This window comes from Notamacropus eugenii, chromosome 6 (assembly GCF_028372415.1).
Source record: "Notamacropus eugenii isolate mMacEug1 chromosome 6, mMacEug1.pri_v2, whole genome shotgun sequence".
In the NCBI taxonomy this organism is placed as follows: Eukaryota; Metazoa; Chordata; class Mammalia; order Diprotodontia; family Macropodidae; genus Notamacropus; species Notamacropus eugenii.
In genome coordinates this window covers 305,367,493-305,379,141 of record NC_092877.1, presented here as the reverse complement: position 1 = coordinate 305,379,141, position 11,649 = coordinate 305,367,493, and the positions used below count along the sequence as shown (strand labels likewise).

Genomic DNA, 11,649 nt, shown 5'->3' with positions numbered 1-11,649 from the left:
AGTTTGGAGAATGAGAGTTCCAGATCCATGATTTCATTGCTGTAGAGGTGTGGCAACTCCTAACAATGCAGATTGGCAACTATCGTGTAATTTATAGTTCCAGAGAGTTGCCTGGGCAGAATTTGAGCCCCATTCTTCCTGTCTCCTATCTGCTACATCAAACTACCTTCCAAAAATTCAAATAATCTGCCAAAGTTCAAGCAATCCTACTCAAAATTCTCCACTGCATGATTCATTCTGCTCCCTGTGTACAGTATCCCTTTGTAATCTTACTGATTCATATTGCATAATTTCTAATTTTCTCAGGTGACATTTTCTGGGCTCTCCAAAATGCACAACTTCACCATAGGAATCATAATGCAATTTTCCAAATCTGGGAGTTAACTCCTTGGGATTCCCTACTGCCCATCTGCCCTGCACGTCATTTAGGAATATGCTCATTCACGTGCTTTTGCTCCTGACTCAGCCTCAATGCACACATAGCTCAGCCTCAGCAGTTTCTATAGGGACAGAACTCTAAATGAAGTCAGTCCACTCGTGAAAGCATGCGTTTCTATATGGCTGCATAGGGTGAGAAGCTTGACCATTGTGCCCAGAACCACAATGGCTCTGCTGACCTCAATAGCTTTCAGTAGGAGAGCAAGGCCAACTCGAAAGTACCAGAGAAAGCAAGAGGGAATTGGACAATGAACCCCCTGCCCTCATACTAGAAGGAAAAAAAAGAAAACATGAAAATCCCCTCCCTATCCACCACACTGGGCCTCTTTTGTGTCGTTCTTGCCGATGCAGCAACAGACCTGCACTATATATACACAAGCAGCCGCTGCTGTTCCAGTGAACTCTGCACCGCCGCCGGCCAGACATGGGAAAGGTAAGCAAAGCTTAAGGATGCCATCAACTTCTTGTGGTGGTTGTTCTTAAATGAAGACCATGATTCCCATGGGAATCCTCAATAACCTCCTTGATATTCATTTTCAGATCACCTTCTTTGAGGATCGGGGTTTCCAGGGCCGCTGCTACGAGTGTAGCAGTGACCATGCTAACTTACAGTCCTACTTCAGCCGCTGCAACTCCATCCGAGTAGACAGTGGCTGCTGGATGATTTACGAGCGCCCTAATTACTCAGGGTATCAATATTACCTGAGAAGAGGAGAGTATCCAGACTACCAGGACTGGATGGGCTTCAATGATTCTATCAAGTCCTGCCGGATAATCCCTTACGTGAGTTTCATTTCGTGTTGGGTGATGAGTTAATATCAGAGGCCGTGAATTCCTATTTATAAAATGATTTCTATTTATTTCAACTTAGAAAAAGGGGTCAGAACTGGGTTGGAGAATATTTGGGATTATGCGCTCATAGATTTAGAGATGGCAAGGGCCTTGGAGAGCATTGAATTTGCCCCTTCTCATTTGACAAAAGGAAAACTGAGTCTCAGAGATTAAGTGAATTGCTTGAAGTCTGTGAATATGTGAAAAATAGAATTATAAATAGCTAAATAAACATTGACACTTTTTTTTTACTACATGTATAAATATTCAGTTATGACACTTCTCATTTAAAATGCTTCAAAAGATTTCAGTGGTGTGGGTACTTCCTCCAAAGCTACATATCACAATCTCACTATGTCTTGGTAGACAGTTTGATGAGTTACTGTGGTTTGCCATTTCCTTCTCCAACTCATTTTGCAAACAGAAAAAAGTCATGTGGACCTTGGTTAAGCTGGCCACCATCATGACAGAAGAGATCTGTTGGCAGACCTCTATTCAAAGCCAATCTAGCTTGGAAAGACATGAGAAAGTTTGGGTGCTGCTGGCACAGCCTTTAAGATCCAACATGAGTTTCATATCATATTTATAGGATCACAGACCTAAAACTGGAAGGGACATCAGAGGTCTCAGGTTAAGTGACTTGCCCAAAGACACAAACCTAGTAAAAACTCTCACAATAACGTAGTACCTGGTGTTAAACATAGAAGCCTCTAGACGGCACCTGAGCCATGGGTGAAATTCATCATGGTTTGGTGAAAAATAGATTCTGCTAGATTCATCTAATTTCCTTTAGTTTTAGAGAAACAAAACAAGAGTTTCAGATGAAGTCAAAGAAATGCAAGATGTCTTGACTTTAGCTGTTCATTTCTCAGTGTCATGTCAAGGACATGGGAGAACATAGTTTAGATCTGTAAAGAGTTTATAGCCAAGACATCGTTGTTAAGGTTCAGGTCAGTGTGGGAAAAAGTTTATTTTTATTTGGTCCTCACACTAGCATGACTTTTAATTTTTTTAAAAAATTTCTTGATGGGAACAAGACTATGTTCACTCTGTTTGCTGATTGTACTAAATTATGTAAAGGGGATTAGCAGACTGGAGAAACAAATTAAAATGCAGGTTGGAAAATGGGCCATTGTACATAGGGTAACGGTGACTAGAGAAAAATTGAAATGATTCATTTGAGCAGAAAAAGCAAAGGCCATGAATCTCAATATAAAAACAAAACTAAAACAAAGCAAGAGAGGAGAGGCCTAACAGACCCTTGTAAGGGAGAGGGACAGGACTGGTTATCTCTTTGATGAAGGGAGCTTCGGTGAGGAATACCTTTTTTTAAATATAGGTTGGCACCATCTCTGCAAGAGAGAGTTGCCTAGAACACTGAGGAATTAAATGACTTTCCCAAGATCACAAGGTCTAGAGACAGCTTAAACCCAGACCTTCTTAGCTGTTTGCTGTCTGTTACACTGCATTGCCTGTCACGTAGAAGGGAATTAATAAATATTAAATTGAAGGGGATGTAATCCTCTTTATACATTCAGTATATGTCCTTATTTTTATTTATTTATTTATCATAATGTATACATGCATTATGTATATAACACATATGTACATGTATATAACACATAATGCAATATATGTCCTTATTTTTATTTATACATTTATTTATACATTCAGTATATGTACTTGTAACATTTTATATCTCAAAAAGAAAGGCATGTCACCACTATATTTCAGGTTTTTCCTGCTATATTAAGGAGAGTTTTTAAGGCAGAGGTCTGTCAATGGTTCCTAATTAGACTTATCTTTAAGATTGTTGCTCAGTCATGTCTGACTCTTCATGACCCCAACTGGAATTTCCTTGGTAAAGATACTGGAGTGGTTTGCCATTTCCTTCTCCAGTTCATTTTATAGATGAGGAAATTGAGGCAAAAAGGGTTATTTGTCAGGGTCACACTCAGATATGAACTCAGGTTTTCCTGACTCCAGGCCCTGCACTCTATCCACTGTCATCTTTAATGCTGGCTCTAAGTAAAATAATGCTGTGATGGGAAGGGAAGCAAAACATCTGAGGACAAAAAAGACAGCATGTTTTAAAAATCCTTACATACTTCATGCAGATAGACACAGACCAATTATGTGACTCTCCTGAATCCAGACAACACTTTTCAGTTTATTTCTCATCTCCTCTTGCTGTTTCCCCCTACAACAGACTGGCTCCCACAAGATGCGGCTGTATGAGAGAGAGGACTACAAAGGCCAAATGATGGAGCTCACAGATGACTGCTCTTGTGTCCAAGATCGCTTCCATCTGAATGAAATATACTCTCTTAATGTCTTGGATGGCTGCTGGATCCTCTATGAGATGCCCAACTATAGGGGAAGGCAGTTCCTGCTGAGACCTGGAGAGTACAGGAGATACTTGGACTGGGGAGCAATGAATGCCAAAGTGGGCTCTCTGAGAAGGGTCATAGATGTGTACTAAATTAAGTTGTCTCTTGTAATCACTGATGTAAAAATTAAATAAATATGTAGATTGTATTTCTGGCACTAATTGGCTTTTGTCCTTTTTTAAAACGACATTATTTCATGGATCTCCAAGGGAACAAAAAATGATCATGGGGAAGGCAGCCCTTCTGGTAATGATCCTCTCAGAATTTAGGTAGGCTTGTTCTTGTCAGGCACAAGCTCTGGTCAGGATCATACTTGAAGCCCCACCAGCTTCAGAGAGCCTGCTAAAACTCTCAATTTGTTGTCATGGACTTTAAGAATTTGTGGTCTTCTCAATGCCAAAATGAGCCATAGGAACAGGACTTTTGTGGACTATTTTTTTTAATCCTTTTTTTCTTTTGTTTAAAAAATTTATTTGTTTATTTTTAGTTTACCAACATTCAATCAGCTAGTAAGGTGGTGCAGTGGATAGAGCACCAGTGCAGGAGTCAGGAGGACCTGAGTTCAAATCTCACCTCAGACACTTGACACTCTCTAGCTGTGTGACCTTGGGCTAATCACTTAATCCCAATTGCCTCACCCTGGGTCATCTCTAGTCATCCTGATGAATATCTGGTCATGGGATTCAGATGACTCTGGAGGAGAAGTGAGGCTGGTGACCTGCACAGCCCTCCCTCACTCATAACAAAGTCAGGTGCAAGTCATGTCATTATTTCTCTGATGTCGTGGTCTTCTTTAGCAATGAAAGACAAACACACACACAACATTCAATTCCACAAGCTTTTGAGTTTTAAATTTTCTCCCCCTTCTTCCCCTCCCTCCTCCCCAAGATGGCATGCAATCTGATATGGGCTTTACTTAAGTACTAATGGGAACCTCATAAGGGAAGTCCGCAACCACAAGATAATGTAGCTGTGAAACACATTTGTTGTATATCCTATCTAACTGTATATAGTACATGTTGGGCAACCATGTTTATTGGGCAATCACAACATACAAGATATGGTCCTAAGCCATAGGCAGAAGAAGAAGGGACTGGTGAAGGAAGGAAAAGACCAAAGTCTGTGTCTTCAAACAAAGTAAACTCTAATGGAAGAAGAGAAAACCAATGCAGGGATTCATGTTTGTGTAGCACTTCAGGATTTGCAGAGTGCTACCTGGGAGGTAGGCAGTACAAGTATTATCTTCATTTTACAGATGAGGAGACTGAGGCACTGAGAAGTTGTAACTTACCCATGATCACAAAACTAGTATTTTTATGAAGTAAGATTCACACTCTAGTCTCCTAACTTGAAACCCAGAATTCTAGACACTATACTAAGCTATGTTTCATGTAAATGAAAATATTAAGAAAACATACTCTACTAAAACCATAAATCAGCTATGTAACTAATCATAACTAGACACACATGCTAATGGGTGATCACAGTCCCATAAGGTTGAAAGTTGTATGGAATATGGAAGCATTAAAAGGAAGTTTGATCTTTGATATCAAGCCCAGGTTATTAAAATATCGCAACATACTTTATTCAAATTCAACATCACCATCAGTCAACTTCAGAATACTCCAGAACTTGATTATCCACTTTGTAGATTATCCACAATTAATATTTAACTTCTTTCATTTTGCATATCTCTGGGCCCCTCATGATTGAGGGGCCCAAACTTCAAGTCTAAGTGCTCTTCCTATATTCGCCTATTTGCTCTAACAGAACCCTACATATCATTCTAAATTAATATATGCCAAACAAACTCCTTTTCAAAATCTCAGATATTCAGGAGAGCAAAGTGCCTTACTTACAAGAGTTCAGCCTAATAATTCACACAGGAAAATTAAGTGAACAAAGATTGTCTATTGTTCAGACTATAATATGCAATCTATAGTGCTGTATCAAACATATTACTGTTTATGTACAATCAACTAGATTATAATTGAATAAGACAGCAAAAGCAGGTTAGATTCCATTTTGGTAAGTTCTACACAATACTTTTTTTCAAAAAATAAATTTTAGTGATATATTTTCTTTTAACATTGCCTAAATTTCTCCTTGTATCCTTTTCATTCCTCTTCTAGAGAGCTACCAATGTAACTTAAGTTTTTTTTAAGAATAAGAGAAAGTAAACCAAAAAACCAGCAAAACTGATCAGTACTTCAAAAAAAAGTTTGAAAATATAAGCAGCATTCCAGATTATGAATCTTCCACCTTTTCAAAGGATTGGGGAACGGGAGGTGAGATGTGGGGTGGGAGGGGAAACATCATCTCTACCACGAAACAAAATGCTACTCCTAGGATAAGTTCATCACTTCTAAATGCACCATCATGTTGCTAACTCAAATTTTGATTGACTCCACCTCCCTCATCTCCTCTTCCCCTTCTGTTTAGAGGGATGGAGGATGGAATACCAAACTCTTCCCAATGCTTTCCTTTTTATGGGACAGCACCTGGATTCTTAGATCATTCTGCTGCCATCCCTGGTTTCAATCCCTTGGAGAAAGATGCTTCCAAGCCAGTTATCCTTTGATGTTCTCTTCTTCCACCCCCACCCCTCACATCCCTGTTTTCTTTTGTTTGTTGTCTCCCCCTTGAGATTATATGCTCATTGAGGGCGAGGACTGTCTCCTTATTTGTTATATAATAAAGAGTGCTTAAACAATGTTTGGCACATGGTAAATGTTTAGTAAATATTCATTGGATTGGATGGATTCGATTTTCATCTCTCTTTTGGGGGGGATTATGCTTGCTCTTTCTAATTCTGCAACATTCACTTTCAGTTATTTTGTGGATACTGTTACTCCCATTTAAATTGTTGCAGACACCGTGTAGTTTGTTTCCCTAGCTGTTTACTTCACTCTGTAGCAATTCATGTAGATCTTTTCATGCTTCTTTGTATTCATCACATTCATTATTTCTTATAGCATAATAATATCCCATTACACTTGTGTAATATAATTTGTTTAGTTGTCCCCAATCAATACAAATCTACTTTCTTTCCAGTTCTTTGCTATCATAAAAGGTATTGCTATAAATATTATGGTATTTATGGAGACTTTCTTCTATCAATGACCTCTTTATAGTATATACCTAGTAGGTACACACTCTCAATGACCCCAAGTTTCTACCTGAATCAAAGGGTCATCTTCTTCATATAAATATTTTTTCCAATAATGCTATATGGCTTTGAGTTATAGAATATCACAATCTATGAATAAAGCTGAAGGTCACCTAAAAGGCACTGGAGAAACCCATGGTGTGTTTGAGTAGGGTACAATGCACTAGTAATGAAGAATCATGCAGGAGAAATGTTATAAAGGCTATAAGCAGAGAGATAGAGGCAAACTGTCTATGCTGAAGGGAGATTTAAAAGAAAACAAAGGAAAAGATGACTGTGTAACAGTTGAGGGGAAAAGAAGAAGGTTAGAGGAGCACAAGCAGATTGCATCAAACATTGCACACTCATGCTGAACACACTCCTCCCTCACCACCATCTTCATTATAAAAGGGGGCAGGAATTCAAGAGAAGGAAATATATAAGAGAAGATGTAGTGAAACACACAATTAACAATAATTACTAAGAATGTCAATAAGATAAACTCAACCATAAAATGGAAGAGGAAGCAGATCCAACAGTATGTTGAATAACCAAAGGACATTTTATATATTTCAGTTGTATTCACATATTATCAAGAGATCTGTCAGAAAGCACAGAGCACATTGAATGGACAGGGAGAAGAATTCTATTGCATGAGTTTCTTGATATCTCATGAAGCCAGTAGTTTGTATTTGTTCTGTTGTTATCTTCAAGGAGTTTGTTTCTTAGGTCAGATTTTGCACCTGTTATTCTAATGTATTAATTCTCTATCCAAACATCTTCCATTGCTGTTAGTTTTCTCCCATTTTTTCTCTACTATTCTCATTTGATCTTTAATTTGCTTATACTTTTGCTTTATCTCTTCCAAGAAGTCTAGTTGGACCTGTGTCCAAGTTGCATTTTTTTCACTGGAGCCTTGGTTGGTCAAAGTTTTAAAGTCATTCTCTTCTTTCTGGTTTGTGTCTTGAGGGTCCCCATCACCAGCTCTGTATGATCAAGTTGGGTTTTTTTTGTCTGACCATACTTCATACCTTCTGCCTGACTTTGGACTTTCAGTCAGGTCCACAGCCTGAATAATTCTGGAGGAAATCTTAGAAATAAGCTTATGTCCTCTTTGGTTCTTCTACTGTTTTTTGTGGGGGAGGGGGTGTTGAATGTTGTATATCTACAGCATCTCAAGGACAGCTCAGGAAGGGAACTACAACTTTTCAGTGCTCCCAAGGTAGTTTGATCCAGGGCAAAGTCTGATTGGTCTGTGCTCTGCAAGTTCCTGATGTAGGTTTGGGGCTGAGCAACACATTTTTGGGCTTGCCTCTTCTAGTTCCAGAAGTAAACTTCTGCTGCCAGTTAGAAAGTTCTACAGATATAGAACTCCAGGTTCTCTTTTGGTCTGGGATTTCTACCCTGGCCTATTCCTCCTGAAGCTTTCAGACTGTGCTGGAGGATGAAACTGAGACCCTAATAAGCTCCTTGGTTTACAACCACACAACTGCTGCTTGCTTCTGAACTTTATCTTTCCACAGAACCCAGTCTAGGTCCCAAGACCACTCCTCATCCTAGAATGATCTATGACCTCAAACTGGATAGTGAGTGACTGAACTAGTCAGCATCTGTTCTTGTAACCTGCACAAGGTTGGGCTAATGCATGTGGATAGGGAAACTGTTCTTGCCTTGATGCATATCCTTGGTTCTCCTTTAGTTCCTACTTTGGAATACACTTTGTGATATCCTCCTAGTTAGACATGGTCAGTGTCCCAGCCCACTATGTCTGTCTCTCTATGCTGACCCAGGCTAGAAAAATGACTCATTGTGATTTTCTTCTTGGATTTCTCAATCAGTGCTCTGTCCATCTAGATACTGGTGGAAGAGATGTATTGGGGAATGTATATAGGGAATCTACTTTTTCCCTGCTACTCTGCCATATTGGCTCAGTCCCTACAAGCATATATCTTTTGGAAATGACCCATTAGGGAATTTGTTTTGCTTAGATTTTACAAGGGTTTTTAAATTATTCATTCTAATGAAGGGAAGGTGGAAAGGAGAATGAAGAGATTTTTTTTTCACTAAAAAAACTATTTTTAATCTAATCATATTACGTATATTTCTATATACTTTTAACTCATAATAAAACATTACTTAAAACATTTTTTAAAAAAGGATGAAAGTTGTATTTTATTTCATCAAGCTTATGGCATAAGGTAAAAGCACCAATTTTATACTTTCAGTTATATATGTATAGTAATGCTTAAATGTGCAACAAGAAAACTGCTTTAGAAATCAATGTACAAAGAATGCTGGATTTGTTGTCAGAGAACCTGGATTTAAATTACAGCTCTGCTATTTACTACTTATGTCATTTCATCTCTCAAGGTCTTAGTTTCCTCATCTGGAACATAAGAAGCTTGGATAAAATGATAACTATGGTCATTTTCAGCTCTAGATCGAGGTATGGAAAGAGTTTTCTTACAGGAAGTGTATCTGACTCAAGGCTGAATGTTGGCTGTTAGTGTAATCACAAGTCCTTGAGAGAGTCATTCAGGAACTAGTAAATATTGGAGTAAATATTGATGATTTTGCCCTAGAAAATTTGTTATGAATGGATGAGCTGAGAACCGGAAGTCACTACCAAAGCACAGCCTAACAACCATATGAATAAGACCATAGTTGTGGACTAGCCTGCAATCAGTTAATCATTTACTATTTATTGGAGACCAGCTTGGTGGCACCATAGTGCACAGAGTGCCAGGCCTGGAGTCAAGAAGACTCATGTTCCTGAGTTCAAATCTGGATTCAGACAATTACTATCTATATCACCCTGGACAGGTCACCTAACTCTGTTTAACCTCAGTTTCCTCATCTACATAATGAGCTGGAAAAGGAATTGGCAAACCACTCCAGTACCTTTGCCAAAAAATCCCCACAAAGAGTCAGTTATAGCTGAATAAGAGATTTATTGAAGTGCCATTATATAAAAGAGCAAGTCTGGGCCTTGTAGAAAATACAAAATAAAATAAGACAGAAAAGATAGTCAGGCGGCTTTAAGCACAAGGCAATATGGTGTCAGTGAAGTACAATATGGATTGTAAGAGTTCCCAGAGTTCAATCCTACACACTGCCTTCCAGATTATCATGGGTTCCTGCTGCTTCAGCAGGCCTATTGTGAATGATTAACCAAAGATGCTAAAAATCACAAGACCATCCCAACCTTTGGGAGATTTGCTGACAATGAGTACAGCACTAGGACTTTGGAACAGAGTAAAGAAACAGTTCATGGTGGTGGTCCTTAAGCATTCTAAAGTAATAAAAGAAAAGCCTTTCTCTTAAAAAAAACTTTACTGGAAACTCAGCAGTTGTATTCCTTTTTTCATTGATTCCTCTGCGACACAAAGGATACATGCATTCTTAGGGGAATTTTGACTTGGCTTATTGCCCCCACATTATACTCAGGTAGATTTCTTGTTTGTAGTCACACCATTTACAGTATTATAGAATGTTTTATGGAAAATTTGTGACACAAAATAGATACCACAGAATGTGCATTTGTTAATTCCAAAGAAGTAGATGACCAGAATTATTTAAGATCCCAAGTTTAAGAACACCTGTAATGAAAGACCACACACACACACACACACACACACACACACACACACACACACACACACATACACACACACGCACTTTAAGTCCTATCTTGGTTTCCTTTAGCTTAAGGTGTAGATAGAATTTCTAGGGAGTTGCTTGGGGCATAGAGATTAAATTTCTTGCCCAGAGTCTCATAATCTTTGTTTACCAGAGGTGGGATTGAACCTACTTTTCTTGAACTAGAGCCCTAACCACAACTCCACACAGCCTTTTTACTATTTAGCCTTCCAAAATAATCATCAATGAAAATAATCCAGTGACAAGAAGACTGGATTTACAATTTTAGGGGATGGGATTAGATCATGATTCTATGACTTTCTACTCTGTAAATCTGGACAAGCCATTTCTACCCCTCTGAGACTCAGTTTCTCCTCTGAAAAATAGAAAAGTTAGACTAGGTGGGATAGAAGGTATCTTCTAGCTCAAATTTTGTTCTTCCTTCAAGTTCTGGGGTTTTTTTCACTTTTTCAGGTGTTCTCCCTTTCCCACTTTTATCTATGTGCTATTATCCAAGTTTCTATTTAATCAGCCAATAAACAAATTCTTATTGAGAGATTGTTATATATTTAGCATTTTGCCAGATAGAGTGGGAAAAGAGAAGATAAGTATGATGTACTCCATGCATTCAAAAAGCTTAAAATTCATTTGATGATACAAGAAAAACACATACAAAAGGATGACAAATGATACAATACAGCTGATCATTAAGCACTAAATCATGTCATATTAGTACCATAACCATTTCATGGAGAGTTGGAATAATAGAAGACTCCATGGAAGAGGAAGAACTTGGGTCAGGCCTTAAAAGCTGGGTAGGTTTGAGGAAAATGAAAGAGGAAGAGGGAGATAATTGTAGGTCAAGTCTTTTTCAAGCTCTTATGATAGTTGAGGTTTAAGATTGAAAGAAAAAAATGAGATAATTACAAAACATTTAGTAGTTAATAAAAAGAGTTTTCCTAAATAATTTCATGGAAAGCATACTGATCCATAAAGCACTGATTCAGGTAGATACAGCTTCCCTCATCTCCATACAGATGCATCTGAGCATTGGGGTGTGATGAGGTAGTATCTGATGGGCCTTTCTTACATCTTTAGGTAACCAGGAAGTCATGCCAATACCTCAAGCTTTAGTCCCTTGGATATATAACTTCCTTGCCCTTTAAGACAAAAACAAAAACCAAACAAACAAAACTGGTCTCG

At 38.3% G+C, this 11,649-nt stretch overlaps 1 protein-coding gene across 1 annotated transcript; it reads left to right on the top strand.

The window, feature by feature from the left end:
- Positions 1-447: 447 nt before the first annotated feature.
- On the top strand, positions 448-3,816 carry LOC140511552 (gamma-crystallin D). Its single transcript, XM_072620680.1, has 3 exons — positions 448-871; positions 979-1,221; positions 3,479-3,816. The coding sequence occupies exons 1-3, from the start codon at positions 863-865 to the stop codon at positions 3,749-3,751; spliced, it is 525 nt and encodes a 174-aa protein (XP_072476781.1). The 5' UTR covers positions 448-862; the 3' UTR covers positions 3,752-3,816.
- The last annotated feature ends 7,833 nt before the right edge of the window (positions 3,817-11,649 follow it).